Source organism: Octodon degus, unplaced genomic scaffold, assembly GCF_000260255.1.
Source record: "Octodon degus isolate 3935 unplaced genomic scaffold, OctDeg1.0 scaffold00042, whole genome shotgun sequence".
NCBI lineage: Eukaryota > Metazoa > Chordata > Mammalia > Rodentia > Octodontidae > Octodon > Octodon degus.
The window spans coordinates 4,618,382-4,641,848 of record NW_004524618.1 but is presented as its reverse complement, the minus strand read 5'-3'; the positions used below and the strand labels follow the sequence as shown (position 1 = coordinate 4,641,848).

Sequence of the window (23,467 nt, the reverse complement as noted above, 5' to 3'; positions counted from 1 at the left end):
TTATTACAAAATATCCCCCAAAGACTCCAATAGTTAAAAGTGAATATCTTTTCTTTACTGAGGTCTATTTATATGAAAATGCAAAATGACAGGAGACTCGGTAGGGTAGAGCAGGCGCTAGTGCAGGAATGAGCACGAACCAGGGAGCCACGGGATGGTCAGAAGAAAAGGAGTTGGCCAAAGGCAAATGCTAGGTGGTCAGAACCCAGAAAAGGCCGTGCAAGGTTCACGTTTACCTCCACTGCAAGTGCAGGGGTGTGGGCTCGCCTGCGGGGCCAAATGTAGGGCACCTCGGTCCCCATCCCGAGCCCCAACTCTGCACCTTTCCAAGACTTGGACGGTCTCCCCTCACCAGCCCCAGGCAGCCACATTTCTCACTGCACTTATAACCCACCATTCAATACCTCAAGCAACGTCACGTTAGGTACACCTCTGCTTTCACATGCAATCATGCCTTACTAGGGTATTTTTTAATTTTCTAGCAGTGCCTTTTCCAAGGGTAATCCACGGACAAGCCTCCTGCAGCTTTGGGGTAGCAGTTTGAAAAGTAAAGCCATGGGACATTGTCCCTTCAAAATATCATTCAATTAGGTCTTTTGTCATACACACCATGTAAGGAGATAACCTTCCAGATTCTAAAGAAATGGCTAGAGCATTTCATCAAAGACACAATAACGGAGACATCGATTCACTCCTCACCACAAACATCTCCCTTTGATGCTGCAGTTACCTTAACTCCAGCGCTTTTCCCTCTCCCTTGAGGCAAACAGCTGCCCTGACACATGCCCAGCAGAGAGAGCTCCTCAAGGAGGAACACATTCCAGTGCCAACCTCAGCTCCGTCGGCACCATCGCTTGCTGCTGTGTAGCATCACGCTCCCCAACTCTAAACCACTAAATCACCCCAAGTAAAGAGCAATTCCACCCCATCCTGGCTTCCTGGAGCTAGATGTTTTATGCCACCTCTCCAAATGTTGTCCTCCTTGCACCATTTATTTAAAAAGAAGAATGGCCAGGCACTAGCTAGAAGCTTTATGGGTCTGAAGCACATCCAGACAGTTCTAGCAAAACAGGCCAACCAGCAAGAGCACCTATGAAATAATGCGTCCACAAACATCCAGTGTGACTAGGGAAATCCATCAGCTCCCACTGCCACATTCCCAAATATGTTTCCTAAGTGAAAAAGCAACTCTCAGGCCCAGGGAGATAGCTTGCTAGAATAAGCACTTGCCCGGCAAGCACAGGGTCCTGAGTTCAATCCCCAGTACCACACAAAAAAAAAAAAAAGGAAGAAAGAAGGAGCAACTATTAAGCCTAAAAGAATTGTGAAGGCATTTTATCCACGAGGGTGCTTCGTGAGTAACACCCCAGAAGTTCTCCGTGCTGGGAAAACGGAGAGGAAAGATCCAGCTATCCCATCTGAGACAGAGACAAGAAATGCTGACTGCATTTGGTGCACCAGCCTCTTGGTATGAGAAGCCTGCTGCCTCTAGCCCAGCTTTCCTCTGTAAAATAGCATATGGTTTAGTAAGTGCTCTAAGCTTTACCTAAATAAATTACCATCCAACTATTTAACAGCACCCAAATAATTTACTTTTTTCAAGATAGCTTCAGACTTTCTGGCTATATTAAGCACCGAAACTTGCAGACTCTCTGACATTTGGCTAAGTCTTTCATACAATATCCACTTGATTCCATGAAAGAAATATATTTGCAGAGGCTTTTGCTCTGCAAATGTCATGCGGGTGTCCTCGAGGATAGCACTGAGCCCCTGGTGCCCACAGCGAGGCTCTGAGAATGAGAGATATAAAGGTTATGTTGAAATTATTGTTTGAAGGTGTGGACGTCACACACACACACACCATTCACAGTCTCGCATTTAAGTGTGTGCTGCAATGCAACTATTTCAGGATTTGGCAGTGCAGAGAGAAGACTGTCTCAACCGCGGTTATCCCGTGTGCATCTCTATGCGAGCCAGCGCGTACATTTATCTGTTCCATTTCACCGATTGATTCTACCGCGTTATTACATAATAGCTTGGCATCCGCATGGAGATTCTTGAGAACGCAGGAAACAGAACACACACTAATCTAGAGTTCCTCCTCTGATGTATAAATTGATCAAGTATAATGGATCTAATTCCGCTACATGTGGGCATTCATCCACTAATTCACCTACCAAATATTTAGAGAAAAGATCCACTAAGGGATGGCAGGTGCTGGAAGCCCAGACACCGCCCAGACCCTGACTGTGGGCGGGAAGGACGGAGTCGCGGATGCGAGAAGGCAGCTCTGCCGGGCTGCGCCGGAGCTCGCTGGGGGGTGACGCGGACTCCGCCGCAGCTCGCAGGACCCAGTGCTGACCGCTAGGCGTGCAGCCTGAAGGAGAGGCTGCCTGATCCATCGTATCGTAATATATTTTTAGAAAACAGCAGAACGGGCTTGTCTGCATCTCCGTGCCCATTGCTAGGCTGGATCCAAAGGCATTTCCCAAGGCGAAGGCCACACAGGAGGGCGAAGGCGCCTCAGACGCGGACTCTGGCGAGGCGCACACGACCGTGGCGGATGACTCTGGGCGGGGGTCCTCGCCTCCCGCAGCGGGGCCCACTGGAGCCCTACGAATGAGCGCAATGCCTTCCCGCTCTCCTCCTGGAGCTACTGGAAGTAGGGTCAAGGACGAGAAATTTTAAAGATTTTTTTATCAAAATCAAAACTAGTTTTTATCCCTAATACAATTAGTTTCCCTGATTATAATCCGTAATCAGCGCCACCTAAAATACAGTAACATCTGTACAGAATCTCTTTGTCTTTATATATTGGGACCATTGAACTCAGAAAATGCAAAGCTGGGCTTGTTAAATTATTCTTTGTTGTAGAAACGCTACCATTTGAAGGAAGTAAGAGGAGGATTTAAGTAGCAGAGAACCTGTACAATAACTTAAAGTGTTAAAAACTTGTAGTGATACAATCATCCTGTGCACCCGCTCAGCTGTTCGAGGAAAACGGCCACTTTGCAGATCCCAGATCCAAAACACGACAACAACCACTGACACGACGGGCCCTGCGTGTTCCCGCCCGGCTGGCTGCGGGACATTTCTGGTGAGTCAGTCAATGGAACAGTCAGGACCCAGAGATAGAGCGAAGGCATATGTATAAGAAAGTCATTCCAAATCTGTGAAATGATTTTAAAACAAAAAAAGAATTGCCAAAGCAGCAAGATGCCTGCCTGCGCGCGGCGACACTTAGCAGCAGCAGAGAAGGTTCAGCGCTGCAGACAAAACCAACTCGGCAGGAAGGACGCACGTCTCCGCTTCCCGTCCAGATTTCGCAAAGCGGCGGGCCTGGAGCGACAGGCACACGTAAAAAGAGCCCCTGCTCACCTTTTGGTCCAAGCTGTAGGCCAGCACCCAGTCCTCCTGCCTGGGGTGGAAGAGCAGGCTCTGGATGTAGAAGGTCAGCCGGTACTTCTGGTAGGTCGCCCCTTCGTCGGAGCTGATCAGGATGCTGCTCTCCAGCTCTGGGTCACTGAGAAGCATGATCTAATGGAGCGAGACAGACGAGAAACGCGCACGGGATTAGTGGGATGGAACTAAGAGGTGAAACCTTAGGGGCGGTGGCTCGATCCCTAGTCCCGCACGCTGGCTGGCCCCACCCCAGGGTGCACTGAGCCTGCAGCTAAGTCCGGGCGTGGTGGTGCATGCCTGTAATCCCAGCGCTGGGGAGGCTGGAGACAGGAGGGTCACTACGAGTCTGAGCTGCATACTCAGACTCTATCAAATACATTAAACCATAAAGATGGAGTCATCTGTGTAAGCATATTAGAGCACATTCAGCGGCAGCTACCAGCCAACTGCTCTCTTTCCGTATTGAGTGTTTCATTACTGAATTGAGCTCAGTGAGGTGAGGGTGGGCCTGCCTGGGAATGGAGGCTTTCTCTCCGCTGTCCACATTTGAAGCCCCGAGAGCGTGCTGCTCGATGCTCCAGGAATGCTCATGCCAGCCTCAGACCACTTCCCTCCCTGCCGCTCTCCCTTACGCCCAGTTCTCATCACGGTTCATGGTCAGAGGGTCAGTACCTATGCCATTCTTTTTTAATTATTTTGACAACTCTGTGATTTCTTTGTACCGATATTTTCTGAAATGTCAGTTCCCAAACCCTTGAAGAGGGTCACATCTCAACCGTTCTCTGCTCCTACTGTGCCACAGGAAAGAGGAAGGAGAGGCTGGCGTGTGGGGTGCTGGGCACCCCTGCAAGTATTGCCGCAGGAGGAAGGGAGAACCTTGGTTTCAGCCCACGAGGTCTGAGCAAGGGCGAGGGTATGTGTGTCTAAGCACCCACTTGGGCTTAAACCCCAGAGAGCCGGTCATTCCTAGTGAGACAGAAGTCACCGGAGGACTGTGGGCAGAAGCCAGCTGGCATCAGGCGGAGGGAGATGTCACAAGAGCAGTCTAGGCATCTCCTGTTAAGAAGATACCCTGCACCAGCTTGGGTGCCACCACACTCGTTACGACTGCAGACGCTGAGGCTGCTAGACGTTAAGTAACTTCCCTGTGGTGACAAGAGAGGAACGGAGAACTGCTGGGCGTGCACCTGCTCTTCTGGAAGCCAGGGCTGCTGTCCATCTGGCTCAGTTTGGTGCCTACCAACCCTCCTGTGGCACAGCATTTGTGCAAGTATTTGGGAGCTCACACTTCACCACTTCACCACCCTGTATTTCACTAGGTTCTCTTCTGGCTCATCGTGGGGACCGCTTGTAATTAATCTTCAAATGAGTACCTGCACACGCACACACAAACACACGCACATGTGTGTGCACACACACATACATACACGCATGCACGCACCCACACAGGAGTGCACACTTGCACCCCTTCTTAGTTTCAGACTTGGAAGCCCAGCTACCACAAAGATTCTTTGCTCTGCAATTCTGAAGCACCGGAAACACAAGACACCCCAGCAGACGTTCGCCAAGCCCCAGTGCTCCCTGTCCCTGTGATGCCCCTGCCAGCCAGGCACGGGTAGCCTTCATCCTGACTCTACCTTCTCACCCCCTTCTCAAGGGCCTCCATCTCTGAGCCTGTGCATCTTACCTAATGAACACCAGTCCCAAGCCCTTCAGGCCCTCCCTATCAGGCTTGCCTTAGTCCCAAACCTGATCCTCTCAGTTACTAGAAAACTTTCTCCATTACTACCACGTCGCCCTGTTCCCTTCAGATCCACTCTGCATGCTGGGACCATCCTGTGAAACCAACTGATGTTCTCCTCCACAAAACCAATCAATGGCTTGTCATTGATTTCCCTCTCCCAAAATCCTTACATGGCCTGATAAAAAATCCTCCCCCTCTTGTGTTCCTGGCTTCAGCAGAAGCCCTGGCCTTTTGTGCTTTCCGATCCCACCCTGTCCAATTGCCTTGAGCTCCTGTTTGCTGAGCAACTGAATGAACACGTGCTAATTTCCCGTATTATTTCTCTGGCCTGTGGGTGTACTGCTGCTGCCTGTTAGGGTGAATTCTATCACACAGAGCCCAAGGTACAAAATGAAGTCAAAAAATATTTTCCTATCCCTATAAAATAAAACTGACAGCCAGAAGGATTTTAAAAATGTTACCTAGAGCGTGCATTAGTATTATTATAAAGCAAGCTTTGAGCAAATTTAGGTCTCCTAACAGCTGAGAGTCACAGCCCTCTCCCCTTCTTTACTCGGCTTCCAGGAGACGCTTTACTTTCTCTCTCAAATATTTGCTTTGGCTTCACTGAGGTAAGTCATCATTAGTTATCAGCAAATTTTTAAGAAATGGTTGCGGTATTGTAATTTCTTCATTCATGCGGGCATAATCCAGGGGAATCACTGAGGTTTTCAGAAACACAGAAGCGCGTCCCCTTCCCGGCAGCACCCAGCTGCCCTGAGCACACCCTGCAGGAGCACCTACAGAGGACGCAGGGCATGCGAGGCACTGAGTCCGAGTTCTGCCCTCCAAGCCAGGCAGACCACATTCACACCGTGTGCTGATGGAGACATAGAAGGCGATGGAATCATTTTTCCCCTGGTGCAGAGAAATTAAACTGCTTATTTTATGTAGCTGTAAAGAAACTTCATGCCTGTGATTTTAATTAGAAGATAAGACCAACATCATAAACGGACTTTATTTTATAGGCCATGAGTTACAGTATACAGTGGGGTTACTGTTAAATATGGGGCTAATACATTTTCTTCCTCCAGATGTTTCTTTGTGTGTGTGCACACGCAGACACACTTCCATATAAAACCACACCAGTGTATACACAAACTCCACACACAAATGTGCACACATACACTAACCCATGCAGACATGGAACACATGCATTCGCACATGCAGAGATGGATTATACACAATAAGGCACATGGACGGCCGTGGCAGCTTTACAGGGCGTGTATCTGTGAGAGCACATTTTTATTGCAACCTTTCTCTGACATTCTCATCAGAAATCCTTTTATATACTTTGATATCACCAGCCATATCTCTATTCAATCCTACTTTCTGGGAAGAATAAAAAGAAGAGAAATAGAAACCTACATATTCTGGATTATTAACCCGCACTAAGTACTTTAGCTGATAATTTATACAAGCCCACATACAAATTGCAGAAAGTACCGCTACCTGCATTTTACAGATACACAAACCGAAGCTCAGGAGGAAAGCAACTTGCCTATTACTTCTCTGGCTGCGTTAAAATCCACCTACACACACACACACACACACACACACACACACAGCATTCATACACGCACGCACACAGGCAGATACTTTTTGAAGCATCTCCACAGAAGATGCTTTAAAAAATCCACAGAACAGATTTGCTTATGTTCTGAGTCCTCACTGACCTTGAATGGCTAGGGCTAAAATGTTGGCTGTCCTTGCAGCCCTTCTTTTTACTAATTTTTGGTCTGCAAACTTAAGTTATTAACCCTCTAGAAGAGAAGCTTAGTGATATTATTCCCCTACAACACAGACAGTTTAGCTGAACCTCACTATCTGTCTGAAGATCAAACATCTTAGACATAACATGAAACAGGTATTTTCCATCAAGTATTGATATGTTAAACTTTAAATCCCTACAGAATGTGAAGAAGAAAAATAAAAATAAATGTTTTAAAAATAGGAATAAACAATTACATATTTTTGAATAGAAATTTAGGAATCTAACCATATATAGCATTGTAGCAGGATAGTCCTATGACATTTATATTCTTGTCTCTTGTTTTCATTTATTAGTCTTTTTTAAGCAAACATTTACTTGAAAGACAGCATAACCATAAAGCAGAAAAATATAAAAATCAGGTATAACAAGTAAAGCCATATTAATATGCTGAGCTGTAAAAGGCTCAAGTCAACAGCTTCTGACATTGCCAGTCCTATGGATAACCCACTACTATTGTGGACTACTGGACTACATTGGATTACTTTGCTGAATTCATGCACCTACAATATTCAAATGGCAAGGGAATACCCATCTCTGACAAAACTAAACAAAAAAGGGGATATAAATGAAGGACCATTTTGTATTTGTATATACAAAATAGGATAGATATACAGCTACTTTCTCTTAATTCAATGAGAAGAAAGATTTGTACTAATAGTGTTTGGAAAGGATATCATGTCTGCATCTTGTACTATGAATAACTACTACAAAGACAACAATATGCAATGTATTAATTATTGTAACTGTCCTACTAACCTGTTTTGAAACTGTCTCATTGCTATTTGTTTCTCAGTAAAATTAACTAAAAAGATAAAATAAATTTTAAAAAATCCACTGAAAAGGGGGCTTCAAGAAAGTGCTTCTCCTCCTCTAATTCACTATGTCTCATCATGGAGACAGCAAGAATTAAATGACGGGACTCAAAAAGGGACTCAGCGCTGCTAGTGCTAAAAGAGCAGAGAACCTTGATATTAACATGGAACCTGCATAAGAAGACAGCAGGGCTTTGTCACCAGGTCAGCCTTAGGGCAAAATACAGCTTCATACTCCAGACACACAAGGAAAGCCACCGAATGCACAGCCTGGTCTTTCCTGTTGAGCAGGGATTTCCACTGGAACATCTTCGGCGGCTCAAAAGTTAGGGTCGGCGGGGCAGCTGAGGGAGGCAAGGGGAGGCGGGGACACTCGCACTGGGAGTACACGTCCTGCCTCCGACTGTGCAGAGTGAGGCTTTCAAACTGCCAAATTAAATACACAGAGACGAAGCCCTCACAGGGACCAGGCTAGCGACTGTTGGTAAAGTTGCCGTGGCTTGCTTCTACAACAGGAAACGGAGAGGTCATAATCTCAAGGCGTAACTGCTGGTGTGCAGGGGCGCTCGCCACAGAAATGGCTGCTGCTTGTGAGTTGTACCTTCAAGAGGCTTCAACAATATGAAGGGGACAGAAATCCCAAAGGACATCTGTGCTTTGTTCGGCCCTGCTTTTGCTTTGTTCACCTGATCCGCTGTCCAGCCCATCCCGACAAAAGATGCTGAGCGGGTGTCCGTGACATGTGGAAGGAGAGAGGGGACTTCACATAGGACTTCGCAGGTTACTGAGGGTAGAGACTCCAGGTGCAAATGTCTCGAACTCGTATCCTGAGGCTGCCACTACACTGTACACAGGAGACAGTGACTGGTCCCTCCGAGTCCTCTGTCTGACCTCTAGGAGAAGACACAGCAACTGTACCACCAGACGGTGATGCTGAAATCAGGAGACGGAATACTGATAAACAGACTTAATGCAGTTTCTGAGCACAAGGCTACTAAATACAAGTTGGCCTTTAAAAACAATCATCCAAGAGGAGAGCACAACTAAAGCGAGAAGGAAGGCCAGGCAAGCTGGAGGCAAAGGAGGCGGCCTGAAGGCCACCTGCCTCCCCCTTGACCCCAGCCCTTCCTGAGCTTTGAAGATGACAACCGAAGCTGGAGAGGTGCTGGTGAACAGTAAGACGTTCCAGCTTTGCCACACAGAAAGGTTCTGGGGATCGGCTGAGCTGTGTACACCACAGGACTGTACGTCAGCACGAAAGACAAGGAAGGCATGTCTCACGTGCGTATGTGTGAGTGTTCCCTATGATTAAATATAACTAGGAGAGGGCCAGGGAGAAAAGGCACACCACATCTTATGTGATGCACTGTGCTCTCACGGCAGTGGTGTAAGGAAAACTCCCCATTAGGAAATACCAAGGCCAGCCAAGAAGACAGTCAGCTGAGCACAGCCGTTCGCCAACAGAGCAGCCGCTGTTCTGCATGACCATGCCCATCGCTTCACTAGAAGATCCAAACCGGAGGAAATCAATGCACCAGGCCTCAGGGATGAGGCTCCTCCAGGTCTCTGGAGAGTGGGCCACTCAGCGTAATCTGGGTCTCCGACTAGAGCCAAGAAGCACTGGAGTTTACCAACCCTCAAGTTGGATATTCCTTAGGTAGAATTCTTTCTGTTTTTTAATTTTTCAATTATTTATTTATTTGGTGCAGGTCTGGCTACACAGTTTGGACTCATAGTGATCTTCCTGTCTCAGCCTCCCCAGCACTGGGATTACAGACATGCACCACCATGCCCACTTCTAGGACCAGCACAGCATGTGTGTCCTTGTGATCCTGGGTCCTTGTGCTTGTCAAGTAGGCATTTGGACCACTGAGGTATCTCCCCAGAAGAAGTCTTTTTCTATATAAAGAAAAGGATTTTGGTAACTCTCTTGGCAGAAAATCCCTGGGGAAGCTGAGTAATGGGGTCCTAGTTTGAGCAGCATGTAGTGAACTGTAAGGGACACGCAGAAGTCAGGAATCAGGCCGTGGCTGTGCTGACTCAGCTTATGTCTTCCAAATCCTGTAAGCTTATCGATGTCTAAACCACTCAGAATTAATACTAAGATGCCACTGTCCCACCCAGAAACCTGTCCAGAACACATCCTTTCCTGCTGCCGAGGAAGTCCAGCAATATCACTGAGGAGTGCCTGGCTTTATTCAGTTACCTATTCTTTCTTTCTCCTTTGCGAAATCTACCATGATGAGGTGAAAGCTAAACATTGCTGAGTCACTCAACTGCCAGAAATGCCAGAAAGGCAAAGGCCACACACTAGTTCCATGATTTCAGAGCAGTCTGAGAAGAGAAGTAGACTCTTCTCTGAGTAGAAGAGGAGAAGTAACTCACTCGTAATTGAGTTCTAATGGTAGATCCCAGCAGTCAGCATTCAATAAAAAGTATCACAATAGTATCGATATAGATTTGTGCAGACTAAGAGATGCCAGTATAGTTAACCCCTAAGCCCACCTATATGTTGTAGAATATTGACTTCCACACAAATGGAGCCTGCAGTGTCTGTCTGTCTGTGTGTCTGTTTAGCTGTCTGTCTCCCTCCTCTTTTTTGTCTCCCCTCCCTCTCTCCACCTCTGTCCTTCCTCCCTCACTTTCTACCCTTCTATAAGAGGTTCTAAATTCAAGAGCAAGTAAGACCTGCCCCAGGAAGACATTCGTAATGTACAGAGAAGTTTTAATTGCCATAACTAGGTCGAGAGCATCACACTAAAGGGTGGAGACCAGGGATGCTGCTAAACAACGCAGAGCACAGCCTCACAATAAGCAACTGTTCAACACGAAATGTCAGTAACTCAAAAGGGCAATCATCCCACTGTTGAGAAATCATACATATCCTGTTACATATAAAGTATGTAAACTATGTCCACATTTTAAAGACAGTGAGCCAGGACATATTTATACTTATCCACTTATTTATCTTTAACCAACTACCTATTAAACATGCCATTCTCTTTGCCAGTATGAGACTTGCTATCATTTGACCCCAACATATTATGCTAAGCTTGTCTCTGTTTTCCCTCATCATTTAACACAAGTCCCAGCAACAAAACAGCAATCATGGAGGGAAGTCAAGAAAAATGAAAAGTATAAGTACTATTCAACAACAGAACAACTTTAAAGTAAAAGATGTGAATAAACATTTCTCTAGAGAATATATACAACTGACCGGTGAACACTTGAAAAGATTCTCAACATCACTAATCATTAGACAAATGCAGTTGGAACCCACAGTGAAATACTCCCTCGTATCCATGACCACAGCTGAAGGAAGGAGGGAGGAAGGGAGGGAGGGAGGGAGGGAGGAAGGAAGGACAATGGAGGCAGAGGGAGACAATGACAAGAAATGTCGCAAGGATATTTAGACATGAAAGCACTTTTTTCAGGCTGGCGAGAATGTAAAACAGTGAGGCCACTATGGAAAACACTGTGGCGGTTTATTAAAAAAAAAATTAAATGGAATTACGATAGGCTCAAGGAGTCATACAGGGAGGGCAGCAGTGCCTCCGATCATGAACACTTTTGTGAACAATTTCATTCACAAGCAAAGCATTTGGCCAAATTTTGTTCTTATTTGAAAACTTTAATAGAATGACCAACAGGAGCATGTCTGTCTTTCCTGTCCACTACAAACGTGGCCATCTTCTCTCAAATTATGGAGCAACTCAGGTCTATGCACTGAGGCCCCACTGTACTTACCTCAGAGTGAAGGCAAGATCTCCAAGAAATGTGTGGACAGTGACGCGCCCAGGAGCAACAGGCATAAGAACAAGGGAGCTCTCGGCAGATGAATGGATTACAAAATGGATACAGACTAAAGTAGTGTTCCACTGTAAAAATGAAAGAAATTCGACTATGTTCCATAACATAGATGACAAGACTATGCAAAATTAAATAATCCTGGGTCCAGGGAGCTAGCTCAGTGGTTTCAGCACCTGCCTGGCCAGCACAAGGACCCCAGTTTGATCACCAGCCCTGCATGCCGTGCTGACCCTGCACCAAGATAGTCAACAAAAACTGAGCAGTGGTGGCGCACTCCCGTAATCCCAGTGTAATCCCAGTGCTGGAGAGGCTGAGACAGGAAGATCACTATGAGTCCGAGCTGCATAGGGAGACCCTGTACCAAACAAATAAAAGATTAAAAAATTAAATAATCCCATCACTAAAACACAGACTATATAACTCTACTCATGTACAGCGCCAGAAGTAGTTTGAATATGCACCCAGAGAAAGCACAGCGGTGGCTGTTTACAGAAGGCCAAGCTAGGGCGGAGCTTAGTTCTGCAAGTGAGACTGCTGCTGGAGCCTGGCTGCACAACACATGGACATACTTACGCCTGCACGGCGCACTCACTGAAAAATGATGGAGAAGATAAATTTCATTTCATCTGTACACCACAATTTTCAAATCTCCAAACTCATCAAACAAGCACGTAAATGCCACGCATTCATCCAACCCAAATTACCTGAGTCCTTCCTGTAGCCCACCTCCACTCTAAGGAACTAAGCAAGAGCAATAGCCTGCAGAGATGGAAATCCCTCCCTTCCCTGCTACAGCTTCCACTCCAGCGATAGAAACACAATAAATAAAAAGGAAGAATGTAGTGTAGCAGGGACACTAAGGCCCTTCCAACAAGGGAGCTGAAAAGGAGACCGGAAGTGCATGGTTTTCAGCCCTGTGGTCAGCCAAGGCCTGAGAGAAGGTGAGTGTGAAAACGGAAGTTCAGTGGGCAGGAGCCCAAAGAGCAGAGCAGGGGCAAGAGGTGCGGCAGAAGGGCTACAGGGCGCTCGCCCAGGCTTGGAGGACTCTGGCTCCTTCCCGCTGCTGTGGAGCACACAGGACATGAGGAGGAGGCCGCCAGCAGGTTAAGGCTTGTGTCCTCATGACTTTACGCCGGTTACCATGTTGAAAAAGCATTGTGAGAGTTGGGGATATCAGGAAAAGAATTAAGGGGACCAAGGAGAAGCCACTGTGACGACCCGAAGGGACGGGCTGAAGGCCTGCCCCCCACCATGCAGTACTCCGAAAGAGAACCCCAAATGTCTATTTACAGATTATATGTGGTACGTCAGAGAAAACGAGATGACCCATTCAGAGTTTTAGACCCATATGTTCATTCTGGCATTGCTTATAATAACTAACAAGTGGAAAGAAGCCAACTTGATAGGCTTTTGGTCTGAACAACTAAAAAAAAAAAAAAAAAAAAAGAAAAGAAAGAAAAGAAAAGAAACTGGCATTTACTTATAGCACAGGAAAACCAAGAGCGTGGCAGGCCGCAGATCCTGGCAGTAAGATTATTTTAAAGATTATTTTTTCAGTAGTGAAAGTTGAACCCAGGACTTTCACACTGAGCTGCATCCCCAGCTCTTTTTTTTTTTTTTTTTTTTTTTTTTTTTTTTTTTTTTTTTGAGACAGAGTCACACTAGTCCCCAGGTGGGACAATGCCAGGTGCAATGCCTGGGGATACTGGCATTCAAGTAACTCTTGCTTTACTTAATAGTGGCCTCAAAGCCCAAGAGTACTGCCACTGTTAGTGCCACTTTTATTACAGAATGCGTATGTAATCTCTCTGCTCTATTATTGTTGTGCATCTCCTTCTGTACCTAATTTATTTCTTTTATTTTTATCTTTATTTATTATTTATTTCATACAAGGACTCACTGTGCAGCTCAGACTCATAGTGATCCTCCTGTCTCAGCCTCCCCAGCTCTGGGATTACAGGCGTGCACCAGCATGCCCAGTCTCAGTGGCTGGCTAGCCATGGGGTCAGCACAGCATGTGGTACAAGGGATCGAACCTGGGTCCTTGGGCTTGCCAGGCAGGCGCCTAGACTGTCAAGCTATCTCCCTGGCCCTGTACCTAATTGAAAGATTAAATTTTACCATAGGTCTATATGCATGCAAATAGGCAATGTGTAAACTGATGAAAGAGAGACAGAAGGAGAGAGGGAGGGAAGGAGGGAGGGAGGGTGTGGTGCTCTTCAGAAGTTTCAGGATTCACTAGGTGTCTGGGAATGATGCCCCTACCATAGGGAACCACTCCTGTTGACCACAGCAAAGTCTATGGAGAGAAGCAGCCCGGCAGTCAGTGTTGATGCAATTATAAATTGGCAAGATCACGCTGGAAAACAATGTGACAATATGGAACAAGATTCATAAATATTCATACCTTTGACCTTGTAAGTTCTCTTCCAGGAATCTGTCCAAGTAAACCATCAGGGACCCAGTAAAAGGTTTATGCACCTGTATGTCCACCTCATGTTATTTATAATACAAGACTGGAAATAACTCAAATATCTGATAGGAGAATAATTAAATAAAGTAGACTAAATGCTTTTAATAGAATATTATGCAACTATTAAACACAAACACAAACAGTTTTGTGACGTGTAAAAATAATTATGCTTAAACAATGCATTGTAAGCAGGTTGAATACACTGAAGCATCATCAATTTTATTGAAAACTGCTTGTTTTCATGTTGGTATTTATCCAAAAACATCTTAAAGGAGACACGTATATTTGTGAATACCAAGATCATGAGCATGTATTTTCTTGTTAGGGTTCTCTTATTTTCCCCAGTCACTCTGCAGTGGGTGCACACATCTTTACAACTATAGAATGTCAGTCTATCCGAGGGAAGGCACGCGCACACTCGCACACTCTCACACTCGCACACACACTTTCCCTTCACTGAATCGCACTAAGATGGTGCTCGCCACTGTCTGCTCTTGGCTACCTCGCGGCATCGTGAGCCTTGCTCAGCGCAGGGCAGGCGCGGCATGCGGAGGCAGCGAGGGGTCCCCGTGCGCACAGCGGCCACAGCATCCCCGCTCCAGGAGCGGCACTGCGGATCAGCCCCCTGGGGCAGGACTCCTCTCCTCCGCTCCGGCCCTGGGAGCCTCCCCCACCCTGCTGGCTCTGCTCTAGCCTGTGCTGGCCCGGCACTCCCCCTCCACAGGAAGCGCCAGTGCCCTCTGCACGGCACAGGAACCACACCTGGCACTGGGGACGCCTCCTGAGGGGTCCCACTCAAGCTCCTGACACAGACGCCTGAGCGCATCTGGTGGCACCCAGAGTATTGTAAGTCACTATTCAGACATTCCCACCTCTGCCAACGCCACTCTCCTAGAAGTCCTGCATCCGCCGCATCCTCCGCCCAACACATTCAAACTCCTTCTCTTCCCGAAGTCTCTCAAGTGCTCCAGCCACAATGTTTGCTCCCAAAAGCTCCACTGGCAGATCTGCTGCACCAACTATGACTTGATGTTTGAGCGTATTTGCAATCTTATCAATATATGCATGTGTTCTTAAGTACTGGCTACTGGGTGTCTCACTTGCGCTTGTGTCATTTCGCCACTGTGCTGCACATTTCCCTAAAGCCCAAGCTTCAGGTGTATTGCATGCTCAGGCCTTGCTGCACTGGATGAAGCCCATACCCAACGAACATGTGATGCACGGCCGGGGGAAGGCCACTGGGGGTGCCACAGTCTCGTGGCTCAGCTGTCAGTGCATTACCTCTGAGACTCCCCAGCATCCTGGCCAGGACAGCCGCTGTGCAAGCAGTCACCAGAACCTGCACTAGAGGCCCTGGCCCTCAGTCAACCCAGGAATTACCCAGACTGCTGCCAGTGGTGGTCACTCAGAGCAGGACTCCCGACACCTCCTGCTCCTCAATCGTAAAGGCTAACACAGACACAATAACCAGCTGCTGCTGGTGGTATTGCTCAGAAACATTCATTTTCTAATATTTTCGAAAAGCAAATCTAACTCTGGGAGAGAAAAGAAGTTCCACTGTTAAAAAAAAAAAAAAAAATTCCAGGCCACAGGATTGGGCTGAAAGTAATTTTGCTTATTTTTGATGTAGTGTTGTGGTACAACTTGGGGTTTTGTTTGCTTCATTTGTTGCCACAACAGGCACACTAAAGAAAGACACAAACACATGCTCCTGAGAGCAGACGGAGGCTAGACAGGTGGGCCGAAGGCTCACAGCAAGGTCCAATGCTGTCACAGGCACAGGTACGTGGCCAAGTGTGTTGGGCTTTGAGAAACACCTGATCAGCTGACTCGAGCCCACCCAAGTTCCTCGCTGCTTGAAGCATTCAGCTGCCACTGCGCACGCCTTCGGGCCCCCGGGAGCCTGAAGCTAGCAGCACTGCCTCAACCCTAAAATCAGGAAGGCAGAAATGATATGAAAAGATAAAGAAAAATGCTCACCGTGTGCCTATTATTGCCCCTAAAACAAACCTAATTCGTAAACATCTCGGTGGTGCTGTGTGGGAAGGAAACACTGTGGAGACCACAGCACACGAGGAGGCGTGGAAGGAACACCGGGAATTAATGGCCTGGCGTGCCGAGACTAGCTGAAGAACTGCAGACTTGTCACTGATACGGTATTTTTTAATATGCTGTCTTTGCGGGCTCACCTAAGTGACATCAACCACAAAATGCTTTCAGAAAGCCACCTGCTACCCTGACTTTTCTCATCGAATCTGAAATTCTTGGTATGAGACGCCTCCAACTTAGGCTATGTTCAGGGCCTACATCCAGGTATTTAGGCAGGATGATTTTATATGGAAAAGGCGAGAGGAGCTTTAGGTTACCGCAGGGACCAATAATCAGAGGAGCACACATGCTTAGGTCTCCTACATCCTACAAGCTAGACACGACAGCCCAGCCACGATCCCCAGTAGTGCTAGGGACAAAGTCACTGTCACCACCAGCGTCCGGCATTGTTCTGCCCAGCAACAGCAGCGGTCATGGGCACCTGCTTTGGATCTCAAATATACACCCTAGCACCCGCCTGCAAGTCCAAGCAAGGGGCAGGGCCGGCCCATACTGGCCAAGTGCTAGCTGTGTGGAACGCCGAGCCAAAGGTGGCTTTGGGCTGCAGCAACTCCAGATCAGAAGTGCTTGGGATGGATCAACCCGTGGTACCCGGAGGTCATTCGTTGCTGCCTTGAGTATTGGTCAATCTGAGGGACCTGTCCTGAGGTAAGGACGGGGCTGCTCCTTTTCTCCTTGGGATAGACACTGAGCACCGAGAGAAAATGAAAGGCCAAGACGACAGCTCGGCCGGGAGCGGGCAGAGGCCGGGCACTCAGGAGGGCTGCTCTCCACCCAGCTCCAGCCCCTGCTCTGCATGCTGTCAGAGTCCGAGCCAGGTTGCACTCCCCAGTGGACCAAGCCCTGCCATGGGTCTTCTTCCTTCCTAAGGAGGGCAGGGCAGGCCTGTCACCCTGGTCATCATGTGGAGCTCCTATAGGGGAGCACCACGGGCTGGGTGGCTTAGCAAAGGCAAGCATTTATTTCCACAGTCCTGCGAGGTAGGAAGCATAACGCACGGAGTGTGGCAGGTCCCCCTGGGGCCTGAGTTGCAGGAGGACACTAACCCCACTTGGAGGAGAGACCACCTCATGGTCCCGAGAGCCCACCCCTTGGCAGGAATCCAACTACGACCTGGGGACAGGGTACACAGAAGCGTCCCTTCCGGCTCCCCCACTATAGCCTGCTGTCCCTGCAATGGCCAGTTGCCACAAACCTGGGGGCTTACACAACCAAATTTTATTGTCTTACATATCTGGAGGTCAGAGGCCCCAAATCAGATCTGCTGAGCAGTGTCCACCGGGCCGCATTCCTTCCGAAGGCGCCGGGGAGACTGAGCCCATGCCCAGGCCAGCTTAGAGGCAGTGCCTGCTCCCTGGTCCTGGGACCCCTCCAGTCCAGGCCCTGTCGTATAGTAGCACAACCAGCTGCCCCATCTGCCTCCTTCCCATCTGTGATTGCAAGCAGCCTGCTGGATAAGCCAGGGCACTCTCCTGATTTTAAGGTCAGCTGATTAACAGCACGAATTCTGCCTAGAGCTTGACCTCCCCTTGCCTTGAACCCTAACATCCACACAGAGCTGTGAGGCCACGGCCCTGCCAACCACCCACCAGCATGCAGGCAGGGACACGCCAGAGCCAGCACGCGCTGCACGGCGAGCTGCCAAGTGCTCAAACGGGGCCTCGACTCTGAGCTTTACTTCTCAAGTGGAGTGATCTGCTGTCCTTGTCCTGTTGTGCAGTGGGGCCAGAGTGAAGGAGAGTGAGGACACAGTGAGGAGTTTGTGCAAACAAAGGCAGAACAGAGAACACAGGAGGAGAGAGGAGGGCGGGCAGCTCTTACACTGAGCTCCTTCTCCAGCGGGGTCCTCTGTCCTGTCCTCCCCACTCCCCTCCCTTCAAACTCGACTCATTATTCCAAAACAAAGGAGCCCGAGAAAACTGTACAGACACACTTTGCTCACTTCATGTTCTTGGAGTGCTTCAGTGGCTTAGATTTGCTTCCTCACTTTCTCCACGTGAAGCAGAGGGGGCGGAGGCACAGAGGTGGCAATTTGGCCAGGCAGGTACTGGCTGTAATGATCCATCATCCCGTGCCAGGTGGTCCCCAGACAGGCAGGGAAGAGAAAGCCACAATAACAGTAATAAGCCAAGAAAAGGGCCTTCCAGGTAATAGCATGATGAGGAGCCCCAGCTGCTTCTGCCAGGGAGGGCAGGAAGAGGAAGCACGGGCAAGACCCGAGGGAGCGAGAGAGAGCGAGAGAGAGCCCTACTATATGCACTCGCTAACTTTTTCTTACACACAGCACAGCACATTTGTCAGAAGGCCCAACTGCCACTTCCAATTCCAGAGCTTGGCAAAGGATCCACCCCTGTGCTGATTTAGATTAATCGCTTCTCATTAACAGCCAATAAACACGCGGCACACAAAGCGGTCCTCGCGGCCACCACTCACTAGCGCCCTATGTAATCACTGGAAGGGAAGGCGGAGGCGCACCAGGGAGCTGTCACATGTAATTTATAGGTTTTTAAGATCTAATCATTTTCTATAATATTAGATTAAATGGCAGTCGGTATTAAAGAGGAAATTGCACGTCACCTTGCTTTCTTCTTTCCCACCCTCTCCCAGCTGTGGCTTTAGAGAAGCTCCATCCCACAGCAACAGGCCAAGCAAGCCCTTGATGGCGACCTAAGGGCACCACTGCCGGGATGCTCCTGCACTGGACGGCGGGCGGAGAGCTGCAGAGCGAGGCACAGGAAGCTCCCTCGGGCGAGCCGAGGTGCCCAGCTCCTGCGGGCCAGCTCCCGCTCCGACTGAGCCACGCTCTGCGCCTGACTGCGTGCTTCCCCCAGTTCCCGGGCACTTTCACTTTGGCAGTCGTGGTGGTAAAGAGCCCGGTGCGAACCAGAATCTCGAGAACTGCGTCGCCTTTGGGGCTGCAATCAACAGGCCCCGTCTTTGCGGTGGGCAGCCTGCCCGTGTGGGCAGTTTTTACTCTGTTTATTTATTGTGTCTAGCTCTGCCAGGCGCTGAGGATGAATGAGTTAAGGTGACGGTCAGCCTCCTCGGATCACTTGGGAGCTCCCTGCCTTCAGACCAGTTTTCCTCAAGCAAAAAACAAACACGAAGCACAGCTGCTCCGCCACCGATGATGGCAGAAGAGCAGGAGAGCCGAGCTCCGCAGTCACACAGGACACAGGACGCACGCGCAGCGTCAGGTATTGCTCTTTCTCTGCACCTCATGATGTTTTCATTTTTTAAATGCATTTGGTAAAGGGTCTCGCCACGCAGCTTGGATTCCTGGTGATCCTCCTGTTTTCAGCCTCCCTTGTGCTGGGATTATAGGGGTGTGCCACCATACCCAGGACCAGTGGTCAACTCAGTGCCTCAGCTATGGGGCTGGCATGGCAGGTGGTGCCCGGGATTGAACCCCAGCCCTGTGCTTGCCTGAGCAGGCGCTTAGTCCACTCAGCTATCTCACCAGTCCCCCTCATGATGCTTTAGAACAGCTGTTCTCAACTGAGATGCAGACGAAAGTGGAATATTCACCTGGATGGGCACTTCCCACGCCCCTGTCCCCAGGGGTCTATGCTGCTGGGCAGCATCACCAGACTCAGTTTCCCAAATACCCTACTTTCCCACTTGCGTGGCACTGTCCAGGCCCCTCCTCTTCCTGGAGCTCTCTTCCTTGTACTCCACACCTTGAAACGCCGCGGCTCCCTGCAGCCCATCCATAAACACCACCACCGCTGGGGCTCTTGCTCAGGGCTCCGAGGACTCCTGCCCAGCACACTCAGGACTCTGTAGAGTCTACAACAACCCACTTAGTGGCAGCACACTGCAGCCTTTTCTGTCACGGAGATCGCCTGTCTTCTCATCCTTCCCAGAACCCAGCCAGGCACAGCAGCTCTGATGCACGGTGCCTCCTTGGAAAGTCCAGCCACACAGCATTGTTCTGGCCCTCCCTACAGGACTCTTAGATGAGGGGACAGACAGCCACAGGCTCAGGAGACAGCTCTCCTGGCTTCTGCTCATCTCCGCCGCACTCACAGGCAGGGACAGTCCTGCAGCCAATCCTGCTCCTACTGCACGTAACTTGTGTGATCGGATCCTCCTAGAGGGGGAGTCTCAGGGGTGAAGAATGCTGTGTGCATAGAGCTCTCTACACCCCCACTCCTCCTCCCCTAGTACACAGCCAAGCAGATTGAAAATGGAGACACACACGCACACACACACACACACACACACACACACACAATTTTATAGCAGCTCTGCTCACAAAACATGGCCAAAAGATGTGGAAACAGCCCAAGTGTTTTATCACTGGGGGAGCAGGTAGACAAATTTTGGGACACATGATGGAACATTATTCAGCCATAAAAAGAAACGAAGCCCTGACATAGTCCACAGTAAGGGTGAACCTCAAAAACATGGTGCTAAATGGAAAGAAGTTAGACACCTGAAGGTTCCTTATCATGACGCCATTCATATGAAATATCCAGAACAGGCAAATGCAGGACAGAATGCAGACTGGTGGCGGCCAGAGACTCGCGGTGTGGAGCAGTAGCCACTTAATGCCTGCAGAATTACTTTTGGCGGTGACAAGTACGGTGCTGGGAGCAGACACTGAGGTTCTGTAGAGCTGTGCATGCCAGTGGCTCCAAGTACTTCACTTCAGCGTGTTAATTTCATTTATGTGAATTTCATTTCAATGAAAAGTCATAAAAGCTGTGACCAGCACCAGTTAGCTCCATCCTTTCTTCTGCCTCCTAAGAAACCCTAGGATGCTGACATTGAATTAAAGATACTAAAGGGCACAGAATCAAGATCAGTCTCCTCAGAAATCCCTTGGCTTAGCAGAAAACAGCAACAGCGTAGTTGATCTAGCCTACAGCCTGGGCCAACGGCGAGCACCCGAACAACCTGAGCGGCTGCACCAAGTACATGATCAGGCACTCGAGTGAGGCTCGCTGCAGGTCTGTCCGCTTTTTCCTCCACTATATACAAGTCTGGGTCCCACTGGGTCCTGTGTCCTAAGGATATTTTTCTAGCTAGCCACTGCCTGGTTCTAGAACAGGCTGATATGAGCCACAGTGCCAGGTAGTCTGTACCTCCCAGAAACAAACCCTATTCTAACTGCCTTAAGACCTCGCTTACTGCTCAACAGTTGGCACCACCAATGTTTAATTAACAAGCTGAAGCCTCTCTCTTTCTTGATGTTGTGCTTAAATGTTCTCATTGTAAAGGACAGTGCCTGGTGCTCGCTTTATACAACTTTATGAAGCATGTGTTATAAAAGTATCTCACCCATATGCCTTTTTTAATACCAAGACAATTGGTTCAATTCAATCCCATAAACCCTCAGCAATATTTAAGTGTTAAAGGTGAATGGGACAGATAGCCTTCAAAACTCCAGGCAATGAAATGAGCCGCTTCTTTTCTACGGTTTTAATAATGGACCTACCATATGTCCTGGCAATGACGGATCTCCAGAGTCCCTTTCACAACTCCCTATTAGAAGCATGGATTTTCTTTAAAATTTTCCTTTCTAGTGGCAAAATCCCACAACAACTGAAGGCAAACTATTTGGAGCTGCTTACTCCAGCAGATAGAAAACGCTTTCAGGAGAAGGTCCCTCTCCCCATCTAATCAAGAGTCCCATAAGAGTCCTGGTCTCCCCTCACTCTAGAGATCCCTGAAGAACCAACTGACTGTGGAAAGCTCTCAGGGCACAGTGGGAATGCAGGCCATACCACCATATACAAGTCTGGGTCCCACTGGGTCCTCTGTCCTAAGGGTATTTTTCTAGCTAGTCTGAGCAGTACCATTTATTACTCTGTACGTCTGTGTCTTCAGGAGACTGTCGTATCTCTAGGACCAGTGACTCTATCTATGTATCTGTCTTATCCCCAGCATGTAGCACAATGTCTGCAGATGTTAACAGATGTGTATCAGGCAACAGTTAACTAACTCCTATAAAACTACTGCAGAGCATAAACAGAACTCTAACTCATCTATCTACGTCTCAGTCTATATTGGGAGGCACAAAGGAGTTGCAGTCACCACCATTAGCACACAAGGCCATCTAGGATGCAGCAGCTAGCCAATGGTGGCTCCTTGGAGGGCACAAGTGGCAGCCAAAGAGTTCGCTAAATTCTCCCTTTCCTGGGTCCTTCCATGTCCTTACCTAGAGTTTCTGGGTCTGGAAGAATCTGCCTTTTAACAAGAACTCTGGCTATTATAATGCACACAACTCTAAGCACCCTACTTTGGGCATGTACAGCAAGGAGAAAAGGCTTCCTTCCAACTCCCAGAAGAACAGAGGTGAACATCCAGGTCCTACAGGCTTGCCATCCACAATGTGGCTGCAGAGCTTGGAGGGGCCAGACTGCTTCAGATGGGACATGAAATGCAGGCTCAGCCTTCCGAGGGATGGGTCCATCTTGTCCGAGACTCAGCGCAAGGTCAAGGACACAGCAGAAAACGACATGGCACTGGGGCGAAGGGGTCCACAGGGCTCCCTAACCCTCCGTGAAGGCCGCTTGGTTCTCTATAGAGAGCCCTTCCTGGTCTTCATCTTGGTCTGGGAAGTTTCTATTTGTAATCCCATGGATACGTTATGGGAATCCTGCCCAGTTAATTCCACTCCGCTATACCCAGTACAATACAGGGTGAGAATAAAGATGCTAAGGCCTATCTGTAGTTACGGGGAGCCCAGGGGTCCTAAGCCCAGCCATGGTGATAGCTACCTGGAACAAAGGCTTCTCCCAGGGCCAACCTGGATTTCTTCATTCATGAAGGAGCAGCTTGAGGACGAGTGGCTAGGAGAGTGGCAGGGAACAGGAGAGTGGCAGGGAACAGGTGGGCCATCTTAAGAATAGGAAAGTTCAGTGCTGGCTGCACTTGGGCACCCAACAAGCTGTGCTGAGCAGTCTGTGCATAGCAGCTCCTGTAGTGGACCGGCCCTCGGCTGCTGTACCCCACCTAGGTCAGAGATCGAGGCAGCTGCCCCACGTCACTGAGCATAGTAGTGACGCTGAGAGGATGTGAATCCAGCCGCACCTAGTTCCAAGTCTGTGTCCTCCTGCTGTACCAGTGTTCTCAGGTGTGTCCCCGGGCCACGAGCATCCACACCCTGCAATGACTTGGAGGAAATGCCCTTTTTCAGGTCTCTCCGAATTCCTAAAGTGGACCCCTCAGGTGGGACCCAGAAGTCTGTGGGTAGGCTGATAGTCCAGGTGATTCAGATGCACGCTGACGTAGAAACCATGAGGCGAGCCAGTGGCCTCCGAGACTGCTTTTGAAGTCCTTGCTGTGAAGTGAGC

The 23,467-nt window shown here is 48.7% G+C and overlaps 1 protein-coding gene across 1 annotated transcript in view; it reads right to left on the bottom strand.

Annotated features, from left to right (window-relative positions):
• The window catches only part of Sorcs3 (sortilin related VPS10 domain containing receptor 3), a 621,809-nt gene that overhangs the window by 285,839 nt on the left and 312,503 nt on the right, over positions 1 to 23,467 (bottom strand). The window contains exon 4 of the mRNA XM_004631515.1: positions 3,379 to 3,537. Coding sequence (XP_004631572.1) covers positions 3,379 to 3,537 — 159 coding nt within the window. The remainder of the gene's footprint in view (positions 1 to 3,378; positions 3,538 to 23,467) is intronic.